Source organism: Pseudorasbora parva, chromosome 25 (assembly GCF_024679245.1).
Source record: "Pseudorasbora parva isolate DD20220531a chromosome 25, ASM2467924v1, whole genome shotgun sequence".
NCBI lineage: Eukaryota > Metazoa > Chordata > Actinopteri > Cypriniformes > Gobionidae > Pseudorasbora > Pseudorasbora parva.
Window position 1 is genome coordinate 24,403,499 of NC_090196.1, and position 27,466 is coordinate 24,430,964.

The following is a 27,466-nucleotide window of genomic DNA, read 5'->3' on the forward strand; positions in this document are numbered from 1 at the left end:
GTGCTACAAAACATTCAACCTCTGTAGCATCAGTGATATGTACAAAAGAAATGATGTACAGTCCTGCATCTACTTTAAATCATGAATAGCTTGAAGCTTAGGCAGGCAAAAATGAACTGATTTTAGATGTGACTCACCAGAAGAGCAGAAGACTCGGAGGACCCAAAGACAGGCTGCAGCTCTCCGGGCATTCTTTGCATTCTGCCTTAGCAAACCCAGAACCACCAAAACAGCATCTGTCTTCTGTGCTTTCAGACCAATTTGACGATCTAAGGGAAGTAAGAAAAGTATGTTCCTCTTTGACTCATTCATTAAATGTACATTTGATTCGTCTTGTTTGACAGTGCTTTGCTTACTACAGGGATCTAAGGCAAAATTTTTGAGCTGTTGGCAGCAGTGATGAAACAGATTACTTGGGTTTGGAGATCAAAACCACATTTGCTTGGATGTCTAATAGGGAAATTGGGATATCAAAGGGACATCACTTTCAAAATCAAATACAAAATCAGTTTCGCTTTAACTCTGAATGCAAGAACAGGAGTGATGCACAAGATCTGCCCTAAACTATTTAAAGGCACAATATGTAATTTTCGCTGCTAGAGGTCACTTATTCAAAACAAAGTCATAGCGTGGATCCATGGGAGTTGCCGACTTGTATTGCAATATGACAAGCAATTAATTAAAAATATATTAAAATATATTGTATGATGAAGAAAGCTCTCTCTGATTATGCTATGATAGCCATTTGAAAAAATAATGTCTCTGAGGCATGGTAAAAACATACTCGTGGTAAAACAATTAAAACAATAAGAGATTGAGCTATATAACAATGATTAGTATTTGTCAACGACTATCCAAACATTTGCTCACCTGTCTAATAAAGCACATAATGTATCAAAGCATCTTTGGTTTTCCATGGTTTCTGCGAAAGTAAAACTGGAAATCAAGGATAGCGCTGATATTACATCATTGACAGGCAATGAAAGGCACAGTCCGTGTCCTAGTTAAAATAGCTGATTTCTCTGGATTTAAACATTGTTGGACATTTTTGGGATAATATAAACGCGCAAGTCAACAAATACATAACACTGTTCAAGTGAAAATTTTAATCTTAAAATCTTACATACTGCACCTTTAAAGTTAACATGAAATCATAATGACCCCATTTACATTTTAATGCACATTCATGTACTGAATGTGTACAATTCCTTTTTAAATAAATAAATACTGTAAGTAGATAGGCTCTAATATTACATTTCTGGTACATACCAAAGAGCCATTAAGTTAGTTATGGACAATAAAATTTGACTAATCTTTTAATTATTTAGTAATTTGTCTAAATACATTAAAGCACTAGAAAAAAACTATAATCCCTATTTTAAAATGCTATAAATAAATTAAAGATAGTGCTCAACCTTTTTTTGGGTGCGTAGATCAGTGAAAATATCAATACTTTCAAATGAAGAATGAAAGATGCTTGAACTGAATTTAGACCGCAGCATTTTAAATGAATACAATTTTATTGTGAAATTTGCTAAAGATTATATTTTCATTAGTGCCATTAAATGATTAGCAGTATTTAATTTGAAGGATCAGATGTCAGCAAAATGTAATCTAAATGTATACATTGAATTGATACGTACAGTATTTCAACCAATTAATTATTTAATCAATCTAATGTGATGATCAAAAGTCACCTTTTCAAAACTCTCCTCCAACCACGTCTTACTGAGACCATTTTCCATGATCAAGTCCCAATAAATGAAGTCCAACCTCACAGTTTTTTCTTGTTAAAATATCACTTATCACATATTAGGGGAGTCAAAGGAACTTAAAGGAACTTCATTTAAAATGAAAGATAATTAATTGCAATTGGAAAAGTTGTACAAGAAAAAACAACCAGTACATCTATTCAATTTTCTTTAGTTTTTTGCAGGTGGTGGTTAAGGAGAGACCACTGATCCCATTGTAAAGCTCTTTGATAGTAGAGTAGTATCTAAAAGTGGTATAAAAATGCTTACTGTATTAATTCATTTATTCACAGAAGGAATAAACTCATACAGGTTTGGAACAACATTATGGTTAGTAAATAATGACAGTATTTTTGGGTGAGCTTTCCTTTTAAGATGAGAAAAAGAAGAGTAACGAAAATGCTGTAGGACGCTATTTTCCACATATATATCAACTATTTATGCATCTGGAAACCGGTGCATATCATTGCACCATTTGAAACAGAAAATGATCTCTGCTTTGTAAATGCAAATGTATTATTGAAATCTCTGTGTGGGGTGAAAAATGTGGTCTGTAAAACCTCACTGCCCAGAGAGAAACGTTATAGAAATAATTCAAATCTACCACATGACCCAACATCCCGCAGGCCCACCATGACTACAAGCGTTTCCAAAAACAGCTTGATCACAAAAAAAGTCCCGGCTTGTGAATGAGTTTACGGTCTCAACAGATGGAGTTTGTTTTTAGACATGTTTTGTCTAAATGGAAAAGGAAGACGTGAGGATGAAGGAAAACATGCCCTGCAGAGGTTCATTAGGACAGACATCAAAGTGCAAGAGTGGAATGTTGACAGACACAAGATCCAGCAAGGGATTAAACGCTCACTTCTTAAGTTACACAACATCGAAAACATTGACCACGCTTGTGCTCTGATCTGCTTGTGCTTATACGGTGACCTCTGACTCCGCAGGATCGAGGGCTTTTACCTGACCCGACAGTGACCCTACAAATGCTGTCTGCACCCTCTAGATGAAATGTGACTTATGGGCAATCTGCATATGAGGCGCGTCTATTTTTGGTGAGGTGCTATTTATAGCAAGTCACCAATGAATTCAGAAACACTCAGCACTAAAGATGACTAAATTATAAATCGTAATAAGAAATATGACTGCTTCCCATAGATAAATTGAACTGGAGTTCAACCAAGGTTATTTTTGGTCAACACCAAAGGCTAACATGTTGGGCGAAATGACAAATCACAGCCAATAGATTTGACGTTAAAGGAATTATTTTGCTAAAAATGTGGTCATTGTTTATGTTTCCCATATCCATCTTTTTTTTCAGTGAAACTTCTGAATAATATTTAAATGCTCTTTATAAAATATTTTTATATGTTTGTTGCTATAGTTAAAAAAACTAAAAAGGTAATTCAAATAAAGCTGAAATAAGAAAGAAAAATACATACAAATTTGATTAGAAAAGTAGAAATGTTTTCTTGACAACTAACTGAATTAAGCAAGTGTACTAAATTAAATAAAAAATACTATCACTTAAATAAAAAGAACAAAAATTAGTCAAACTAAAACTAAATTAGTTTAAATTTTAAAAAAATTAAGCTAAATAAAAATAAATAAATATTTAAATGAGCAAATACAATTGCTAAAAAAAATGAAAACTGAAATGTTATAAAAATAAAAGCTTATTAAAAATATATTAATAACTACTATAATACTATATACATAATAATATAAAATTTGCAATTGAGTTGTTTTGCATTGCCCAGATTCATACATACAAATCATTAGCTGTGTTTCCATTACAGATTTACACAGAACTTTTGCAATATTTTCTGAATGTCCATAAAAAACTACAATTTAGAATCTAATTAGAAAAACTAAAACTAAGTCTAATTAGACTGCATTTTCATTAACCAATGTTATGCAACTATTTATTTCCTCTCGCGATAACACATTCCAAATGGCGTGTTATTCAAGCATTAAAGTCAAGGAAATTCCCTTAGGCCGGGGACACACTGCAAGCGTGCCGTGAGCATCTCGGCTGCGTGGCGTGTCCGTTTTTATTTCGGCTCCCATGTTAAGCGGTTAGAGTTTGCATACTGCCTGCGGCTCACGCGCGGCCCGAGCCGCGTGGAAACCGCGTGCATGCTTCAAATAGAAGAGACATAGCATAGGAAATAGCATAGGAAAAGATGTTTATATGCCATTTTGACACGAATACATATTAATAAATGACATTTTCATGTTTGAAAGTCTGTAGGTTAACATAAATGCAAATAAAAAACAACATAATTATCGATTTTGAAATATTAAACCTGTTAATACAGAACGAAATATTGTGTAGCCTATTTTGCCGTCAATACCATAGATATGTATGGCCAATAGGCTACTGCCGACGTTGTCTTTGCTGTATAAATAGGCAATATATTTATATTTAACATGAAGTATAGGGCTTCCCTGTACATTAATAGCAGCAGCAGCGCCGCGTCAGACACGCTTCTGGTGTGCAAAGACAGAGAAAACGCCAGGCAGCCGCCCCGCGACTGACAGGCAACAGAAACGCCACGCTTGCAGTGTGTCTCCAGCCTTATACTTAGGACCAGCCACATATGAGGTCTTTTTGGCAGTTTCTCCCTCTGATCTGCATTTTTTTGTCGTTTAGAATTCAGTATTAATAAAGACCTCTGTCTCGTCGTCTGTCCAAACATACCATGACAACTTTAAAGAATGATCGACATTTGGATACTCCAGGTGACCTATAAAAGCAAAAAATCCAATGCAGTTTTTGCTAAATATTTCTTTTTCGAATTGTCCACCTCATGGGAGTGTAAAAGCTTTTTTTGCGAAATTGATGAGGCTCCAGTGGGTGCATTTTCAATTTGAAATTTCATATGATTGTTAATGGAAACACGGCTATTGTCGTCAGTGAAATTACACCAATAATCATTCCTGTGTCTCCTCCCTCTCTCTCCTAACCCCGCCTCCCCAACACTCACCTCGGTGGCCCACCTTGGCCAGCAGGTGCAATAGCGGCAGCAGGATGGTGTAGTTGGGCGTGAAGCTTCGGGCTGAGTTCACCAGAGCCGTCAGCAGAGCCTCACTGCCTCCTTTCGATATCATATGATGAATCCGTCTGTCTGTGCCTAAAGGAAACAGCCGCGATAATTTCACAAAATGTTCAATTTAGGCTGATAACAACTTGTACACCAACCGACGGTGCCATCTTTGCCACTGGCGTATTATCACAAGATGATGTCTGGGTTTATTTTCTACTTTCTTTCAGAACTTATGAAAATTCGTGCTGATTAGAACTTTGTGCTGGAGGCTGGTGAATAAATTTGGCTAATTACTTTGCTGTGAATTCATTTCAGATTACAGGATTAGTATAGTACCGCTCCACCTCTACAAGAGTATTACTCGATAGATTTGTTGGTGAATAATAGACTAGAATAAGGCCAAGATATGGAAATAAATATCATTGAAACACTTGAGTTTATATAATTAGATCCTGGGAGAAATGTCCATTGACGTCATATCTTATTAGGACTGCATTAAAAGGTTTCATTTTGAAGTGAATCCCTCTGGATTACTGCAGTTTGTCCAACTTTTCAAACCATAATTTTTGTGTTCGCTTAATTAAATCAGGTAAATTATTTACATTTGTTAATTTAGCAGACACTTTTATCCAAAGCAAAAATGAGGAACAAGTGATTCATTATTCAGCTTCTTCACACTGGGACACGACAAATTGAAACGTGCATGAAAAGTATACCAGTAAACTTTTACTGTATATGAGGATTTCTTCAACTATGGAAGATTGTCTTGCGTTTAACAATATTCTGTAGCAGAAATGCTATTTTAAATGTTTTTGAAATAAAAGTGCTTCTATACACACACACACACACACACACACACACACTTAATAATTGGGGCAAAATTGTTGGCGGGGATAGAAATGAAACCACAGCTGAGAGTTGTAATGAGTACAAATTAATATAAATATTTTTGTGCAAAAAATATTGAGTTGACCTGCGTTTTTTTTTACGCTTTGTTTATGTGATCAATTTAAAATAATATTGTTATTAATAATAATAAAAATAATAATGGCAACAACAATAACTATAATAATACAATATATTTATGATCTATTTTCATATTTTGAGGTTAAGTTTAGGTTTAAAACAAGAGTAAACAAAAACAAAAGTCTGTAAAGTACCAAAACCATAGCAAAGGCATGCTGAAAAGTTTCCAAAACAGGTTTAATGAGATTACATAAATGAATACTTTAAAAAAAAAAAATATATATATATATATATATATATATATATATATATATATATATATATATATATATATATATATATATATATATATATATATATATATATATATATATATATATATATATATATATATATATATATATATATATATATATATAAAAAAAATGTATGACTCTATGGGACACACAAAGTGGTTTCACTCCTTATGGGTAATGAAACAAATTTCAGCACACTTGCAATGAGTGCAGAGACGTGACAGAAAGAGAAACAACAAATTTAGCTGTATGGAAAGGGCACCTCACCTGCTGACAACAGCTCGTCCAGGACGTTGAGAATGTTTAGCATGCTCTCAATGTCTCCAGCGTTCTGGGAAGAGAGCAGAAAGAGCAGCACAACTTAAACAATGAATTAAGATTACCTATAGCACCCACACAAAATGTGGCTCAACAAACAGGAAACAATCTAAGCAACTCCAATAAAACATTCAAAGATGGCATCACTATTTACAACCCATGTGATATATAGTGTTGAGTGTGTCCTGGCTGGCACAGCGAAATCTTCTAGCATTGTGTCTGTTTTCAGAATGCAATGGGGAATCGTACCCCAGCGGGGACCCGGAGCCCTGAGGTTAAAAGCAGCAGCAGTTGACGGCTAGGCGGTCGGGCGCCGCAATCCTTAGAGAAGGGACTCCACAGCTGGGGATTCAAGCTTTGGCTCTCATTATAGGGCAAAAATGACAGAGAACGAGAGAGAACAACATTGTCCTGCCTGCATCTGTGCTGGCTGTGTCATTCTGACAGTGGCCATTGAATCCTATTAGGCATCTCCACAGCCAACTGCACCGCAAAGAGATCTGTCCTGCCAGGGAGCTGTCGCTCATACCCACATTAGTGAACTGAAAAGAGAGATCCGTGTCAGCAGAGCATTCATACTTTAGAAGTTAATGGTACTCGTTTCTGTGGGTGTGGAGACATTTTTTGGGCCTATATTATAGATGCATTCTGGACAGTGTTATTTTAGAATAATTCACTATTACAGTATTTATTCATATTTTGAATTAGCTTCATTTTGAAAAGATTTTTAGTAGTTTCAGTTAACAATGAGCGTGTTTACATGCATCCTCATAATAATTATCCTAGAGATTATAATGGGATTTTGGCAATATGGCAAACCGAGCATTGCAATGTTCATCACGGCGCAGAATTATATCTAGTACGTCTATAAACATATATTTTGAATTTGATGTGAGTAGATTAAAACAATGGCCAGTAACATGCATACAATATGCCTGAGTATGGTAAAACCATAGCCTGACAAGCCAGACCCACACCAAGATGATGTTGGGTCTGGGAACTCAGCATTTGGCAGGGCTCAATCCGGGGGGTGGGATAAACGGTTGTCTTTCAAATTCCCTCTGCATGTGATAGAATAACGCAACAACCAACCAGAACAACGAAGAAGGTGAAGCGGAGCTAGCTGATAGATAAAACTTTCAGCGTATCAGGTCGGTAAAACTCTGAAGTCATCTAAAAAAAAGGAAGATGGCTTCAGTGCGGTTCTTTGTTTTTTTCTCAAAGAAAAGCTTAACTCCAAGTGTTCCAGAGTCGCGGCCAAAGCTGATTCGGAAGACTGCTGTTCGCCAGCTTCCGTGTTTTCAAGTAGCAGATGGAAATGTCACAACTCTGCCATCTTGATGTTAAGCCAGCCCACCGACTCTATACACGATGTGATTGGCCTGACCAGAGTTTGGTTTTTCAAACTCGTAAGCCAACAGAGAGTTGTTAGACTACCCTGGCTGCAAATTAGATTTGCTACTGCTAGGGTGCATCTAGATTTCTAGGCTAGTAAAACCATACTTGGCGAATAATCAGAATAATGAAAATTCTATGTAAACATCTTACTGTGATTAAGACCTTAGTCTGACTTTTAAAAGAAAGAAGAAAAAAAAACGTAGTTATTAACAACATTGGTTCTTGATTTTTTACTCTCATTAGTGTGTTGCTTCATTCATTCATGTAATCTCAATTATGTCTGCAAATCCAGTCTCTCGTTTACAAACTAATCTGTGATGAAATGAAGGATCAATCTTGCAATGTCTTCCCCACGTGAGCTGGATAGTCGTTAAAAATAAAGTTCAACCATGCATTTATTATACTGGAATCCGAATGAAGTTTATGCAGTATGTTTATTGCTTAGAAGTTGGATCTGGTTAAGCTCTTTATGTCATGTCGTGCATGAGTCAAAGGGCAGGGCTATAGAACCAGGCTTTGTTCTTCTTCTGTTAAGGCGGTGTTTCACCACACGATGACGTCAAGCTGAGGCATATTCTGAGATTGATCGTTTTCTGGGCCTGGTGTCAATAAAATATTTTCTTTGACTAACAAGGAAGTTTTAAGCTCTGAAATTTACAGGATATTCTTATATTACCATGACCTTTTATATATCAAAAGCTGAAGGAAAAGCAGATTTCTCAAGACCTCTTTAAGAAAATAAAGAAAAACAAATAAGAACTGTAATTGTATAGTCCCAATTCTATTGTAGTTATGAAGTAAAGAATTTATTTTTTTAATATGCACACATGCACTCTTATTTTCATCTGCCTAATATGTAAACCTGTTCAATTTTTCTTGTCACATCAAATTCAGTTATTAGTTACACAAATAATCATATTTTCAATTTAAAATGGTGAAATTTCATTAAAAAAATGGCAAGTAGTTTGCATCACTTGATATTACAGTTGGTTGCAGAACACTGTCATAAAACACTTGTCAAATATTAAATGTTTAGCTACTTACATCTTATAACGCACTTTTTCACTGCTATTACTGCTATAAAGTGTCACACTGGATTTCGCACTAACAGTAAGCCCCACCTTCTTTGATTCAATTGGCCATCTCACTCATTCTGACAGTGATGAGCACGGCTGCTGAAGCGAGGCAAAACCAACTATAAATTTAACATTTTACTTTTGTCATCCTAGCAACAAACAGAGCAGTATGTAATGGAGTACAGCAGAGCAGCGTCAAGAATATAAAATATGGGGGGGGGGGGGGGCAAATTGGCCATTTCTAATTATTCAGGGGGACTTTTATTAAGTTTTAGAGCATAATAGCCTCATTTTGAAGAGCCGCTAATACATTTTATCAAACCAGTTCTGTTGTATCCCAACAAAAGAAAGAAAAAAATCATTAAAATACTTGGTGAATGCTGAGGGTTAATAAATGATTTTTAGGTGAAGTATTACGTGGTTCATTACTTGGACTTGTACTTTGTATTTTAATTAAACCAATGTTTTATGCAATAGCCATATAACTATGAAACATATAATGGAAAAAATGTGAAATGTGACAGAGACATTTAATGGGGACATATTTAGCCCCCAAATTTTATTTCAGGGGCATTTTTGTCACTTTCTGTGGCATTTTCACTTCAAATACCTCCATTAATTTTTGCCCCTAAAGCCTGTGGTTTTAATGAAGAAACTACATTTCACGTGGATGATCTTTTACACTAGTAGAACAGAGCATGAGCTCTTTCGTGGAAATTGATGGCCCTGTCATCAACATCTGGGATAATTCCACACAACCATGTTAATTACTCAACATTAATGAGTGTGGCTAGAATACAGAGCCAGCTGGCACATCATTAAAGCATTATTTGCCCAACAATCTTTTAACAGAATAATCTAGTGATACTTGAAATTATTAATAATTACATCTATTTTGGTCTGGCATCACCTATGCCAAGCTAAAATCAAAAGGCACAAATGTTTCCCATCTATCAAAAGGGAGAAGGACATAATTTAATATTCTCAGGAACCCTCTTGAAAGTAGATATTTCATATCCCAATTCTTTATTTTTAATTCTTTAATGAGGAACACCTCTCAGAGCACACCATTAACATTTAAGAGGATGGCAGGATTGCACCGGGAGCGGCTTGGCTGAACATCCTGTTTAAGCCAGGAGCCGCTCCAGAGGAGAAACAATTCTAAATAGTGCAGAAAATCTATTAAAAGTTATTCTGACACATCTTAAATTATTTATTTATTTATTTAAAAAATGTTTTACATATTAAAGACAGGATATGAGAGCTATAAAACAGAAAGGTAAAAGCAGAGGAAGAATATGAAGGAAAAAAATAAAATAAAATAAAAAACACAGCACCCTGAGCGTCTGTGTCAGTCTCAATTTGAATTAGCAGGAATCCCATTTCAGGCACCAACAGCTTCATGTCAAGGACTGTGAATTTGGAACTTATTGCCACGTTTGATGCCAGTCATGGCTGGAAGAAGGCGACACGCTGGCTGTGGCTAATCGTGAGGGTATTACTAGCTACCCTTGTCAGTTTGCGTTGTAATAAAGGAGTCAATTCTTCAGAGCCACATGGCCAACGCTAAGCAGTTGCAAGGATCCTTATTTGAACTGACAGAACATGTTAAAGGCACATTATTTGTCTGAAAAGGACAACTATTTTGTAGTTTTTATAAACATTTTTATAATACATTTTCGTAATTACATCATTTTTTTTTACTAATTATATTAATATACAATAAAAATATAAATCTCTGCACACATCTACTGAAATTAATGAAAGGATGAATATTAAACAAAATATACACCGCCGCTCAAAAGTTTTTAAACCAAACAGGGATTAAACAAAAATACAAAAAAACTTTAATATTGTGAAATATTTATTAAAATGTAAAATAACTTCTTATTTGTTATATGTTTTCTATTCAATATATTTTAAAATGAAATGTACTTCTGTGATCAAAGCTGAATTTTGAGCATCATAACTCCAGTCTTCAGTGTCACATGATCATTCAGAAATCATTCTAATATGCTGATTTGATGCTTAGGAAACATTTATGATTATTATCATTGTTGAAAACAGTTGTGCAAAACTTTTTTCAGGATTCTTTGATGAATAGAACGTTAAAAAAACAGCATTTATTTTAAATAGAATATGTTGTAACATTATAAATGTCTTTCCTTTCACCATCAGTTTAATGCATCCTTTCTGAAGAAATGTATTACTTTCTTTAAGTTCCCCCACAACCCCCAATAAAAGAAATAACTTCTTACTGATCCAAAACTTTTGAATGGGAGTATAATGTTGCAAAAAAAAAAAAAAACTTTTTTCACCATTGATAATAATAATAAATGTTTCTTTCTTGAGCAGCAAATCATATTAGAATGATTTCTGAAGGATCATGTGACACTAGACTGGAGTAATGATGCTGAAAATTTTTGCATCACATAAATAAATTACATTTTAAAATATATTAAAATACAAAATAATTATTTTACATTTTAATAATATTTCACAATATTACAGCTTTTTATATTTGTAATAAATTAAATGGTGAGCATAAGTACAAATCTTACCAATCAAAAACTTTTGAATTGCAGTATGTGTGTGTTTGTATATATATATATATATATATATATATATATATACACACACACACATACATATGGCAGTAATATTACAGCTTAGTCTAAAATGTAATGGATCAGAAAAATTGTGTGTAGGAAGCTATCAAACTTAAAAAAAAAAAAACAAGTGGCAATTTATAGGAGTATAAGATCAAGATCATTTGTTTTAACAAACACTTGATATGTATTTAAGTCCACCATGTTCTCCGTACCTTAAAGCGATATAAATTTTCCCTTCTGAGGAGATCAGAATGAAACCTTTTAAAGCTTTCGATAATCCCACACGGAGCGCATTGCTGCACTTGCTTTCCCCCTTCTCTTAACAGCAAAGAAGGAATAAATCTCATCTTATGGTTTTCACTTGCAATCAATTGCTTCGACGCATAAACTACATAATTTCTGCTCTTCTGAGCTTGATTTTCATGCAAGAGGTAGAAAGTTATCAGAAATTCGGCACGTCGCCTCCTGTGAGCACATAAGGCCTCTGCAGTTTATTGGCGGCAACTGATATACAAATCACTGATATGAAATCAGTCACCATAGGCTGTGGAAGTGGATAAAAATCATATTTAAAAGGTACAATTTGAATTCATTTGAGACATTGTACGAGCACAACAAATCTACTCAAAACAGATACGGAAACGGGGGAAAAAAATGGTCTGGTCCTTTAATTTCAAACCAATAATTAATATTGTATTGATGCATGCTGTTATGCCATGCGCCTCTTTATAATCTGAATAAACATTACCACTATTAACTACTACCAACAGCAGCAAACAATATCAGAATCAAACCTGTATGAATACATATCCCCTTTTATAATATTTACTTGAATCATACAGCGCTTGAGCAAACTTTGTTCTGACAATTTTGTCAATCATAGCAGTATTTAATCAAAAGTTTTAGTTAAATGATGACTAAACTAACTTGTCATTACACTAATTTTTTCCTATTAGCTGTGCAAAATTGCCAAGATTCCTTTGAATAGAAATTTATAGCATTTCACTAATATTCCACTAAAATAAAAAATATAATATATAATATAATATATAATCACATATCTTCATTTTTATAATTAGAGTTAAAACAATAATAATATAAAAATACAAAATATGCAGCTCTCTATAGATGCAAAATAATTCAAAAAATAAAAACACTAAAAAAGATTGTTTACTTTCAGGAGGTAATTTAAGTACACATTTTACATAGCCAATATTTTATTTACACATATATATATATATTATAATATTCTGTGTCTAATGGGTATGGCTGACAAAAGAGTTTGGGAACTCCTGGTCTAGTACAACAAACAAAAAGTGCAACTTTAAATGAAACTAACTAAACATGCGATGTTTGCCTATTCCACAGCGTTTTAAAATAGCGCTCGCAACGATACCGCCATACAGCCCGCAAATTGCAGATAAGGTTTCAAACATTTGCGCTCCATCACGCACGTTAACGTAACGTTTTGAGTTTCACATTGGAAGGGGGGGGACATGTTTACGTTAAACCACAGGCTACTTTTCATGGTACTGAGATACCATGTCATTTATCTTTCTCACTCGGCACATGAAAAGTGTCCTGCATGTGTGGGCATTCATTGCCAGCACACTCGCTCGCATCTGTGGGCAGTTCCTATGCTTAGAATGAGAGACAATCCAGATGCATGCGTTCACAAACAATGTGCGTTTACCTGCAATGTGCTGAGGAGGACCTCGAGTCCGCTGGAGCTCGGCGTTGCCATGGTGGGTCTCGATCGGGCTGAAGGACAGAAAGAGGAAGGAGAAATTAAAGCGAGGTTAGAGTGACACAGAGGCAGCACCTTCTCCCTCTGCGCTTTAACAAGACAGACGGGAACAGTTAAAGCAGAGAGGGGTTCAACTTGTCCCCTGAAACTCTATCTCCCTCAGATAAACCCACGGGCTGCTCCAGTTGTGCACGGACATTGAGATGAGGCTCCTATTAAAAGGGCCTGACGAGACACAGGGATTAAACCAAGCCGGGCATTTCACAGTAGAAAGAACACAAGCTGGGAGGATATCAAGAGGCTGAGGAATCTTCTCTTGTGTGTATGTGCGTGATTAGGAAGAGAGGCGAGCGGGTGTGTGTACATGCGTGACAGAGCTAATAGAGACAGGCTGTGCTTAAACATGGACTGGCACTAACATTAAAAAGATGATCTATCACTGAAATGAATCTCGACTGAGTAAATGAACGTGATTAGTGTTGAACACACATTCACAGCTGTGTTTTGTTGACAAAAAGGGGCATTTGTGTTACCGAGCTCAAAGGCCTATAGCAGTTTTATCACTTAAGGCTCATTCACAATAAGGATGATAACTGTAACGATAAAGATTTAGGGACATATTTACTAAACAAGGCAAATTAGCGTGAGAGCGTAATCTCATAAAAGCGCAGATGGTAGTGGAAGGTTCTGCACGTGATCCACTGACGACGCACAAATTAAAGAACACAGACGCAGCCAGATCATTTCCATAATGACCAACACAATCTACCAAGAGCACCACAAACTAGCATCTGATTTAAAACACTTTTTTGGCAGTAAATAATGCCACAAATACCAGTAAATTGTTGAGCGCAAACCTTAGTAAATGACCTTGCATGATTCATTTAAATACTAAGCTCACATACATTTTGCATCTGAAAGTGAACTCCTATAAATGCATATGCAATAAAGTAAGCCGCAATAACAACCCTGTCCACGCCTAATTTTTCACTGCGAGTAAATCTCAGTAGTTTTTTAATGACAAAAGAGGGTTTGCTCTGGCACAAGCTGTTAATAAATCTGACCCTTAGTTTTAAAAATCATTAAGGATGCACAGATCACAATCAAGCAAATGGGCCGATTACAATATCGGTTGCCAATTTTTTTCAGGATTTAAAGCAAAAACAGCATGGTCTGACTTTGTGGGTTTGTAAAATTATGCTACATTCAAAATACCTGCACAAATCAAAAAGAGCAGATGGACTGAATGAAAATGCAAATTCCCTCTGTCTCTTATAAACACTACTTTAATAGGCATTATTCGGCGGTAAGAGAGAAATACTGAACACAGTCAGTTCCCTTCAGAGATACATTCATATAAACCCCCACTCTCCATTCAAAATTTATATTTTTCTTCTAATATTTTGAGCATTGCGAACAGCGTGCTTCCTGCGCTTATTACAGTAGGCTAATATTTTCTCTGCTGTCTCGTCTGTGCTCTCGTCTCCTCTTTGTGTCCGGCTTCACATTGTTGTGCCGAATTCTGACCCCTGCCAGTTTATTGCTCCCATAGTATATGTGGTTTAAGTATTAAGAGTGGAGGTGGGTTAGGATTAGTCAATCAGGAATCCACTTCAACGAGGGGGGTAATAATCTGGCACAGAGTCGAAATTCTGCACAACGCACAACCTGGTCTGATTTATGGCCGGTCAAGCAGTTCATCTCTAAAAATCTTTCTAAATTTAAAGGAGTACTTCAGCGCTGGGAAGATGAATCTGTATTTAAACTGGGCCATTAATGTAGTAGAAATGTGAAATTATTTGTTAATTTGGTGCTTTCTAGACTGAGAAAAGACAGAAAACGTATTTTTGTCTCATGGGGATGAAGGACAACAATTCCCAGAATGCTTCGCTGCCCTACAAGGCCCCTCGCAAAGCCACCGCTACTAGATTACTGAATCACTGATCACTTTCCCACCGCGACCACATTCATTTTCATAAAAATGGGGGGGGGACAATCATTTGAATATTCTCCAGGGTTTCTACTCATACAAAGCCATATGCTAATCGAAGTAACCCTTTAAATGAATAGTCCACACCTATAACAATATCATTGGAATCATTTTCAGAATCTATCCTGCTTTAAAGAGCCTGAGCATTTAAAGCAGAAGACAAAACTGCAGCAAGAACTTAATAAACAGAACAATATTGTGGGTTGGTGTAGACTCTAAAATAGTTATCGTTTATAGTTATTGTTCTTTGAGTGAACAGGCGTCTACATCTATTGTATATTGTTTTGACTAAAAGTTACATTAGGTGGACAATTTGATCCAAAATAACTTATGGATGAGTATGATACATGCAGAAGAGCAAAGAGAATGTCATGAATTGTCTAGAAGAATTACCACAAACTTTATAGGGATAATCTTCTATAATAAAAATGTAAGTGGCACATTTCCTTTGGTTTATCTATGGAGACAGACAGAGAGACAGACAGACAGGCAGACAGACAGACAGATTCTCTATAGACATTCCCAGAGCTCAGATATTATTACAGTATGTTGCTTGTGTTCGAATTACAGATGTTACAGTAATAACTTTCCACACGCTGTGCCCCTGGTGTCATCAACATATGACAAAGTACTCTTTAACAAGGAATAAAGACACAAACAAGAATACACACATAATACACAAATAGCTGTTAGATTTTTCTAGATGAGTCAAGTGCACACAAAACACTATGAAAGATAGCAATATATGGAGCTCTCTCATAATGAAACATCAGTTATTGGTATACACAAATCCGGAAGTAAAGCATCACCGCCATTACTGCGTGCCTTGCTGCTAAGAACTTAGAGCAGTGCGTACACTAAAACACTTCTCAAATGAGGTAAATAGCTTAACAATGATTGATTCTCCCCTCATGTCATGTAATAATAGCCTACCTTTTTTTCCCTTATAAATTATTTTTATTTTTGTTACGAATGCATACTATTATTATTTTTTCCCCTGTTTGTATTAAGCGCTGCTCCCTCAGGCTATATCTTTTCTGTATCCTATTTCGAAGAAGTTGATTTTATGCAACGATATTTGTTTGTAAATCTTGATACTTTCAATAATAATAAAATTAATTAATTAATTAATAAAAAGCAGCGCGCGGCAGTAATGCACGGCGCGCTGTGATGAACGTAAAGAAAACCACTTAAAGACAGAGAATAATTAAAACATACACAAAGGGACTTAGTCACAATTAGACAAATATGAAACGATCAGTTACAAAAAATATGGCCTTATTAAATCAGCACGTAAACTTGCGTGACCTACCGATGTGCTCATGCATATGTTCCCAAGCTGCAAATAAATAGCCACGACCAGTTGTAGCATTAGAATACATGTTCCTACAGGCATACGATTATTTTATTAATCATCTGGCATGCGATGAGCGTCAGAACCTAAACTACAGGGCATGAGTTCGGGATGGATTGGCCAGATACTGCATCCTACGATTCCTACCATCAAAGCCGCTGCGTATGAATCACAGGTGTTGTGAGGTTTTCAGGCAGTGGACTCATACCATAATGCCAGTAACTATAGAGAAAACTACAAAGTTACATTTGTGTAATTGTGACTTAAAGTCCCTTTGTAACAGGCACGTATGTTTTATTTATTTTCTGTTTTTAAGTGGTTTTCATTACGTTCATTGATCCTTTATCATTTACAGCGCGTCGTGCATTTTGCCGCGCGCTGCTCTAAGTGCAGCATAAGTCCTCATAACTGTTCGTTATTTCATGTTCTTAAAACGTGTTTGTGTAAAACAATTCCGTGATCACGGAAAGCAGGGCCCTAATATTAGCAACACAGCTCACAATGACAGTGTTCAGTTTTATTGCTGTCTTAATTACATTAGGCAGACGCATTTATACATTAATACATCCTGTTGTCAATAAATTACCTTTCATTGAGAAACATTGAGAATGTCGTGTACACAAATTCATAAACAAATTTAAATTAAGTGATTTTACTGTTTTTTCACCTAGATGTATTGGCTGCCTTAAAAATGACTCTGATTTATCTTAAAATGTATCGATTTCCTTAACACGCTTAACTTTTTTTTTTTACAAGTTATCAGTAATTAAAGTATTTATAAACAAAGTATTTGCATTTATTTTGCGTTTTTGCAAAAGATGACCTCAGAGTTCAGAGTTGCCTTCTAAAAATGTAGCTAACAGACTTATTTTTCTCGTAAATTGCATAAAACTGATAAAAATATTTTTTAAAAATACCATTCACCCAAGTATTCTTTAACAGGGATTCCTATTTCAGACACAGAAATTTTATATTTTATATTTTAATTTAATACAGTTATTGCTTTTACTGGTCGCACCACATTATATTCATAAAATGGACATCATCAGACAATGTTTGTTTGTATAAAATAAAACAATTGATTTGCAATTTTGTGCAGGATTACACAACCCTTTGGAAATCATGCAAACTACTGAAGATAATTAATTTGAATAAATTTAGAGTAATTTCAAAGATGTTCTGGACCTCTAATAAGTAAACCGGACCATCGCACCACATGATATTTTGACACTTTAAATAACAGAAAAAACAGAATTAAAAATATTTCATTTTTATTATTTTGAAAAATGCAAGTGAGTACTGAGGCAAGCAGCGAGGCGAGGAACCATGATAGCAGGCTGGTGACTAGCGGGAATGAGCATCAGCTGCGCACCACACCGGTCGCTCATGGAGGAGTGAAGGGAGTATAAAAGGAGGAGCGACGACAGTACAAGACGACAGATGACCTGGGGCCTATTGCACAAAATTAGGATAAGGGATTAAGCCGGGATATCTTGGTGATCTTGTCATCTGTATGCAAAATTTAGTACACTGCTGTCATGTAAACGTACCCTGACACCAAGAACGATAACGAAAGATAACTGACATTAGCGGATAAACTGAGCCAGGATCACCAAGAAATCCCAGCTTAATCCCTTATCCTAGTTTTGTGCAATAGGCCCCTAGCCCGGATTTTGAGTTGCGTTTTGTTTACGTTGTGTGTGTTCGGGCAGTCGTCCGTGAGGGGCTGCCCGCGTTATTTTCATTTTGTTTATTTATGTTTGATTAAAGTCTTGTTGAACGTTCGCCGGTTCCCGCCTCCTTCCTTCCCATCTACGAACTGTGTTAAAGGTATGGGAGAGGTACTACATCAAAAATTAATGTTTTTTGGATAGATATAGATATTCAGACACTAGAGAACATTTTGGCACTGGTTTAATTCCAATAGGGCTAAATATATATATAGTATCTTTTATGCATTTAAACCAGTTTTGAACTGGAAAAAAATGCAATCTGCGTCACGTCACTGGGTGCGTTTACATGCACGTTCTTAAGCCAATTATGCCTAATAACCTGACAACAAACATGGTCAGGTAAACGCAGCAACCCGTTTTCTTTTATCGGAGTAAGGTCATAAACGGCTTAAGCATTAACTGGTCGGAACAGGTCGTTTTTTGCTTTTTACCCTGATTTTGCGTGGCATGTAAACGCATTAACCTGCTTTCTGTCGGCTTATTGAAGTGCGCATGTGTGATAGTTGACAAAAACACAAATTTAGGGTAAATTTAAATGCATCCAGACAGAGCGAGCTAGTGTTTTGCATGAAATAAAGACATATATCACAAATGCAGACTCTTAAGATGTTCTCATGCAGCTGAAGTAGAAGAGGTTCAGTCAAAACGCTGCATAACAGCTTGAGGGATAATATGAGCCGTATTGGGTCGGACTGTTTGTACTGTTTCTGTAACTGGAAAAACAACCCAACGCAATGGCCAGAGGTGTCATTTTCTCATCAAAATGCATGCTGCTCCCCCAAATATCACACAACATGCCTACTTAACATAAATCACCGTCTTTCAATGAAGACATTTATTCAGTGTTCCTGGATTTAATTAATTTATGTATTGCATACATTTACCTTTATCACATCATAAAGCTTGTCTACTATGAAGTGCTTTTCTGAATATGCCATGTGCAATGCAAAGGGTGTTTGTTCATGTATTTGTTTGGGCTAGAATATAAATATAAAATGTGCAGAGTCTAATGTCAAACGTTAATTTACTGCAGTGCCACATTTTACAAAAAATTGTCAATGCCTAAAATCCAGTTTTCCTATATATGATGAGCTGTTTGGCATCAATGACACAAGTTTAGATTTAGACAACCATCAGCTTTATCTGTTATTTATAAATTTTTCTTGTTAGTACAGCCATCATCAAATTAATTAGTACAGCATTTACATTTTACAAAGCAAATTTGAAGTTGACATAGTGTCACAGTACTATTCTCAAATTACAGCAAAAACAGCAAAATAAATAAATACATATCAAAGTACATAAATTAAATACTTTTAATAGCTATAAATAAGTAATTTTTGCAGACGTGTCATTTCCTCAACTCCTCAGTGTCAATTTTATTGTTGACAAAATTATAAGAAAAAATGCTTTTCTTACTTATTTTGTCTTGTTTTCAGTCCAAATATCTAAAAATGCTTACATTAAGAAGCAGTCAGTAGACAAGAAAAGGTTGTCTTGTTTGGGGAAAAATAACAAAAATAACTTCAAATAAGATAAATAATCTGCCAATGCAGATCTTTTTGAATTAAGATTATTTTGCTTATTTTAATTTTATTGAGTTATTTTACTCTAAAACAAGGCAAAAATGTTTTGCTTGTCTGGTAAATGCATTTTAAGAATGTTTAGATGTAGATGTTCGGACTAGAAACAAAGCAAAATAGCCAATTTAGTAAGAAAAGCAAAAAATAAAAAAAAGATTTGCTTCTCAAGTTTTCTGCGGGCCTGCTTTAGTAGCCTAATGTTCCCTAAAAAGATTCATAATAAAATGTTAATCGAAATCGTATTAGTTAGAATAACATTTAAACTGCAAAAGGACTGCTGCATAGTGTGAAAGATTTGGTTCTTGTAACAGCTTTGCGCCTCTGAACACTCTTTCTAAGGTTACAGAATCGGCAGTGTGTTATGCTCGAACAAAATGATGATGCTCTGGGAAAGCGAGCAAAGCAATTCTATTACTCACAGCTCGTGGTTTGACATCTTTTTGGCAAAGCTAACGTTGCATGGTCAAAAGAAGTGTGCTGCTTTCAAACTCAAACAGAGGGGAAGATTAGCTAAGCATTTCCTCAAGTCCTAAAGAGACACAACACTTAAAATTTCATGAATAGGAAAGAAAATGTCGTCATTTAACGTTACTCACCAGTCACCATCAAAACCTGTATAGTTTTCTTCTGTGGAACACGGTCATTTTTTAATGAAGGTGTGTTTGTAAAGTTCCAAATGACAAAACACAAAAAAGGTATCATAAAAGTGGTCTATACGACTAATGTGTAATCTTCTGATGTCATTCGATCGTTTTCTGTGAGCAAGATACAGAAATTGACGTTATTATTGACTTAACATCTACTAAAAAGCATGAGAGAAAGCAGCGATGACGAATTTATAAATGAATCGTTCTTCAGAGTCGGACCTTTCGAATCGGAGGAATCGGTTCACAAATCTGCTCTGAATGATTCCTTCGGGTCATGATTGTAATTGTTTAAAAGCGATTTAAGGCGTTTTATCAATCGTATGGCTTTAAAAGACCTTAAATACAGCAAGTTGAATCAATTATATGAATATAATAATATTGTAAGTGTGCTTTTATGTCCTTTAAGCTTGAAAGCATCAGTCCCTACTGCATTTGTTCGTGCAAATGTATCCTTTTAGTATTAGGCTACATGGAATTACAATGGATTACAATCAGTAAATAAATTACAACACCTTTTATTATGGTGTGAACTACCTCTTTACGTCTGCATGTTCAAGGTGAATGTGAATTCACAACCAAATCTTTGTTGATCCTGGAACAACATTCCAAGCAACCAATCAGATTTGAGGAAAAAGTTTACAGTTTATGTCAAGTTTAGGCTTACAAACAGGGTTAGGTGCTTACATAAGAGCAATTCACCTATAATTCCCCTTTGTTTTTAGGGATAAGTTTTGAACATTCTTTAAACATTTTCAAGACATTTTTGGACATGAATATTGTTTCAGGATCAAAAAAAAAATGTCTGTCTTGGCAAAAATCACAATGACTGACCACATAGTCAAGGGAGGACAAAGTATAACTTTAGATTTACACACTTCATGTCTAAGTCAGACCTTATAATTATCTCCGTCATGATCACAATTTAATCACATCTGCCGACTACATTATTATGTGAAAGATGGCATAAATGTTCCATCAGACTAAAGCAAGCATATTGCATCCGGCTGCATATGCACAGCTATTTATAGGACTGCCACTGTTTTAGGACACAGAACGTCAGTAGAGGGCATGAATGCTGGGTGATGACAGCTCTGGTGCAACTGATGAGATCAAGATGTTGTTCAGAGAAATCAAAAGTGAAGACAAAACTGGCCTATGGGATTTGTTTTCTGAATGACATTTTAATTGCAATTATTTTAAATAGGACATCAGCAGGTCATTTGCTTTATAACTTTCCATTAGGGATTAAAATCACAGAGCTCATCCATGAAACACATTTTACATGACCACCTTAGGGTAAACTTGTCCGATCCGAATAGGGCAGCAGAACAATTATTTAACATAAAAAGACAAGCGTGGCAGCACCTGTCATGCCGATCTATTTGCAGTGCGTCATCAAACAGTTTTGCATTAATTGTCCTATCAGAAAGAATGTTTATAGTCAGCAGCTGAATCACTGGCAGCAACCAGAGTCATTCCTCTACTCAGGGTGATATTATGTTTAAGAAGCCAAAACAGACTGGCTGTCGGAAAAAATAACAACAACAGAAAGGAAGAAAAAAAAGCTGAGTAATCTTTGCAGGGGGAATACAATATGCACTATTGGCATTAACATTAACTTAGCTGCAACTGACATTTAGTTGTTAATAAATATGATTATTTATACAAGTAATTTAATACCACTTCTTTATAAAACTGATAGTTCTGAATTTGATATATATATATATATAAGCACTTTTGTGAGGTCAGGCACTGAAGTTGGACGAGAAGGCCTGGCTCGCAGTCTCCGCTCTAATTCATCCCAAAGGTGCTCTATCAGGTTGAGGTCAGGAATCTGTGCAGGCCAGTCAAGTTCCTCAACACCAAACTCTCTCATCCATGCATTTCTTTATGGACCTTGCTTTGTGCTCTGGTGTGCAGTCATGTTGGAACAGTAAGGGGCCATCCCCAAACTTTTCCCACAAAGTTGGGAGCATGAAATTGACTCAAAGTAAACAAGAATCTGCACACTACCACTGATGCTCCCAAGCAGTTTCGACCCAAATGGTCTTCGTCAGGCCTTTCACTGGAACCAAGGGGCCATGCCAAACCCCTGAAAAACAACCCCACACCATAATCCCTGCTCCACCAAACTTTACACTTGGCACAATGCAGTCAGGCAATTACCGTTGTCCTGGCAACCGCCAAATGGTGTAAAGTGGCATGCATTGCAATTGGTGGTGTGAGGCTTGGATGCAGCTGCTCAACCATGGAAACCCATTCCATGAAGCTCTCTACACATACCCTGACAAGCCAGACCCACATCAAGATGTTTGGTCTGGAAACTCACCATTGATAGGGCTTAATCTGAGGGGCGGGATAAACAGTTGTCTTTCAAACTCTCTCTGCACGCGATAGGATAGCGCTACAACCAACCAGAGCAGTGAAGGTGAAACAGAGCTTGTTGACAGATTAAACATTCGCCGTATCTGGTCGGCAAAGTTTCAAACACATCTTCCCTTCTTAAGAATGACTTCAGTGCCGTTCTTTGTTCTTTTCTCAGAGAAAAGCTTAACTCCAAGTCTTCCAGAGTCGCGGTCAAAGCTGATTCGAAAGACCGCCGTTCGCCAGTTTCTGTGCTTACTAGAAGCACGCCAACGCAACTCGGCCGTCATTATGTTAAGCCACGCCCACCGACTCTATACACGATGTGATTGGACCGTCAAGAGTTTGGCGTTTACAGCTCATATGGGTATTGAGAGTTGCTAGACGACACTCGCGGGCAGATTAGATTTGCTGCCGCTAGGGTGCGTCTAGATTTCTAGGCTACTCTACACACTGTCCTTGAGCTAATCTGAAGGCCACACAAGTTTGGAGGTCTTTAGCTATTGACTGCAGAACATTGGCGAGTTCTGCACACTGTGCATCTCAGCATGCGCTGACCCCGCTCTGATTTTATGTGGCCTACCACTTGGTGGCTGATTTGCTGTTGTTCCCAATTGCTTCCATTTTGTTATAATAACAGTTGACCGAACACTTGACTTATTGCACAGGCGGTAACCACGGTACCACGCGTGAATTCACTGAGCTCCTGAGAGCTACTCATTCTTTCACAAATGTTTGTAGAAGCGTCTGCATGCCTAGGTGATTGATTTTATACATTGGAACACCTGAATTCTCTCTCTCTCTCTCTCTCTCTCTCTCTCTCTCTCTCTCTCTCTCTCTCTCTCTCTCTCTCTCTCTCTCTCTCTCTCTCTCTATAATACGCTAAATAGATTAGAAATAATAATAATAAATTGAGCAGAATTGTAGAAAGTTAAAATATTTTGAACATGATCAGCGGTGTGTTATTAATTGCAAGCAACATTAAAATTAGTGACCCCAAAACAGTTCTGTGCTTTGGGTAACAGGTTGAAGCCTGATACTAAGGGACCTCGACCCTTTCCCAGGCATATGCTGATGAGCTGACGCAGGACATGCTAACAGCAGCTCTTGGTACAGCATCCGTCTTCACCTCTGTCCTGTTCCCAGTGACCCGGTCAGTCATTATCCGACTTGAGATGTATTTCGCAAGTTCGGGTTTCAGAGCTGTGAGTTTCCACCCCTCCATTTGTTCCCAGGCTAAAATAAGAATTAGCAGCTTGCTAATTGCAGCTGCGATCAAGGCCTTAGGATTTCATTTAGTGCAGTGCACAAGGCCATGAGAGGTATATGGTTATGACAAGAAACTTTCTGCAGTTTGCAGAGATCATGAAGATAATAAAGAACTTAGGTTTTTTTTCTACGACCAACCAAGATATTATTTTATTAAATGTAAAAAAAAAATTTGATAAACTTCAGGATTATTCAGAAATGTAATTCTCATCTGAATTTATATATATATATATATATATATATATATATATATATATATATATATATATATATATATATATATATATATATATATATATATATATATATATATATATATATATGAGCATCGCTAGGATCGTTTGACTTACTTTGGCTATTTGGCACAATGGAAGCTCATTTTAGAAAACAGTTTGAAATATAATGGATGAAATTACATGGATTGAAAATCTCCACCACGCCACAGTTACTGGGAGCTTATATGGAGAGAGAGAGAAAATCAAAGAAAATCAAAAACCTAGCTGGGTAAAATGGACCATTATAATGAGAGAGCAACATGATGGGCACAACATTCAGTATGTTGGAATATGGTTTTGTGACCGACCATGTGTAAAATAAACTCTTGTAATTTCTGAATGAACTCCCATTAAAATGCATTGGAAGTTTATTGCAAAGGAGGCATGGAAATGTTCTTTTAAAAATCACCATGAAAGTCTGAAAATACCTTCTGAATATGGTTTAATATGATACATTTTAAATGTGGCCATGAAACTAATGATGATAAATTGATTGTAATTTTACAAAGTGTAAAAAAAAAAAAAAAAAAAAAAAAAAAAATGGTGTAAATTGTATTTAAATGCACAGGCATTATGGTTTAAGAGTAGCATACCTTGTTTAATCACTAGAGGGCAGTATATGAAACATGACTTATGCTACAGTGATAACAATAATAATCAAAATGAAGTTAATGAAGTATTGAATAACATTAAAAAAATTATAGATGTTAGCAAAAAAAACAAAAACAGCATGAAACATTTACAAGAAAATGTCTATCATACATCAAAAAAGAAAAAAACTGAAGTTGTAGACAGCATAAAAAACTAACATCCGAGTGCAGCATTCCTCAGATAGCTGGACAGTTTGCCATCAGCTCTGACGCATCCAGAGCAAAAGACTGAACTAATTAGATGAAGGTGCAAGATGTTTTCTACTCACATCTTGCCCCCGTAGCATTACTCGACATTTCCCTCGAGTACGGAGCTCTATTTAAAAACATTTCTGACCTTCATGTTTGACTAGGCTAAATAGTAAGAGGATTAAGACAAGGAAAAAAACACCCCTTCCTTTGCCAATCTCCTCCCACTCATCCACCAACGCTAATGTTGTTGTTCACATCTTAGCCTTTTTCATCATGTCATTAATATACCCATGACCATTAGTAAAATTCAAAGGGGCCTAGGACAAAATTTGTTCTGTACATGAAATGTACCATAAATTATGGAAGTATGTTTTCAGCTCAGATTTAAATTTATTTAAATGAATATCTCCTGGCCGTACTACTTTTGTCATTTATATAAGTATTTGAAATAAACATGATTTCTTAATGTCTAGTGACATATAGAGGGCCATTGTATGATTAATTGAAATATATTTCTTATATACAGTTCCTTTAACTATAATTTTAAATGTTAAAAGTAATTTTAATTCATACAAATTATATGTTTCAACTGCATGGTGGAACTGGCAGACATTCCCTTGGACATCAGCGCCATGATAGCGAGAAGAAGCATTCATGAGTATAAATATGCATGTAGGTGATTTTGAATTGATATTTCATGTCGATATACAATGGTTACACACTTAAAATCTTTGTAAGACTGGCCAATCTATAGAGCAATGGCAAGGAAAACTAACTTGTGGTTTGTTTTCAATCCTCAAATAATGATTTGAACGGTTATGAATCAGCATATTGAGTCATGATTCTGATCCCCAATATCATGTGATTTCAGCAGTTTGGCAGTTTGACACGCGATCCGAATCATGAATCAATACGCTGATTCATAACCGTTCAAATCTTTATTTGAGGATTTAAAACAAACCTGGAAGAGAAGACAATGCTGAATAAAGTCGTAGTTTTTGTTATTTTTGGACCAAAATGTATTTTTGATGCTTCAAGAGATTCTAATTAACTAACTGATGTCACATATGGACTACTTTGATGATGTTTTTATTCCCTTTCTGGACATGGACAGTATAGTGTGCATTCATTGAAGGAACAGAAAAGCTCTCAGACTAAATATAAAATATCTTAAAGTGTGTTCCAAAGTCTTACAGTTGTGGAACGACATTAGGGTAAGTCATTAATGGCATAAATTACATTTTTGGGTGAACAAACTCTTTAAGACATAACAGATAATGTGAATACTTGCCAAGACAGATATTTTGAAATACTGTGTATATCGATATTCCAAGTGCTCAAGTCGATGGCACGTGCTGTGTACACGCAGTCTGCACACTAAAATTGGGCTTTAAGGAGCTCTGCATAGGTCTGGAGGCTGTGTGTGAACCTCCGTTTGAGCCTTTAGAATCCTTGAATCTAAGGATGCTGCCCTTTTGATGGTTCTTGCATCAGCGACTCATGCGCTGCCGGTGCATCACTTTTGCATTCCTCTGATTTAGAGGAAGGTTGTGCAGATGCAGGCTGTGCGCTCAACTGACCAGCTTTTTGTCATCTTTTCCAACTTGGCCAGTTGGAAGCCGATATCTATGTGATGTCTTTCGAATTGGATTGTAGAAAGCGGATTGTGGATTGGGTTGAGTCTGTCTGCAGGGGTGCATGCACACTCTACAAGAGGCATGGAAATGTCATGGGCATGGTTTAAGATTTTCGTGTAGCTGCCAGTTGAGCATTATCATGCACATTTGTCCATTTTACCGACTAGATGTCACTGGTGACGGTAGCTCAGCTCAATCAGAGTTTTTAAAACCTGGAGTTGTCACTCCCTTGAAAAAGGAAAAGGGGTATGTGGCAGTGCTCTTACGTTTACTTCAGCGACTTTGTGGGGCGTGAATATATGTCCCATAGTCATGTGTAGTGCAGAGTGAACCAGCTGAATGGGAACTTTGAGTTACCAGAAGGAGGGAAACAAGGTACAACAGTAAAGAGCTGGACTGAACAAAGGGAATGACACATGCAACTGAATTTATATGCTGTGGGAACATAACCCCGCCCAACCCGCCATGGGTCATTGAACTTTCTGGGGTGAATAAAGGTGTCGTCAGCAAATGGTGCAAGAGCGCGATATCCCATAGTCATGTGTTGTACCTCGT

General features: G+C 36.2%; 1 protein-coding gene across 3 annotated transcripts in view; it reads right to left on the reverse strand.

The window, feature by feature from the left end:
• Positions 1–27,466, reverse strand: part of LOC137065088 (cytosolic carboxypeptidase 4) — a 217,664-nt gene that overhangs the window by 162,193 nt on the left and 28,005 nt on the right. For 2 of the 3 annotated variants that reach the window (XM_067436651.1, XM_067436653.1), the window contains exons 2-5: positions 13,164–13,231; positions 6,334–6,397; positions 4,745–4,891; positions 138–269 (exon numbers count right to left, since the gene is read on the reverse strand). In XM_067436651.1, coding sequence (XP_067292752.1) covers positions 138–269; positions 4,745–4,891; positions 6,334–6,397; positions 13,164–13,231 — 411 coding nt within the window. Of the gene's footprint in view, positions 1–137; positions 270–4,744; positions 4,892–6,333; positions 6,398–13,163; positions 13,232–20,473; positions 20,753–27,466 lie in introns of those variants that run through there. The other variant, XM_067436652.1, reaches the window with a different exon arrangement.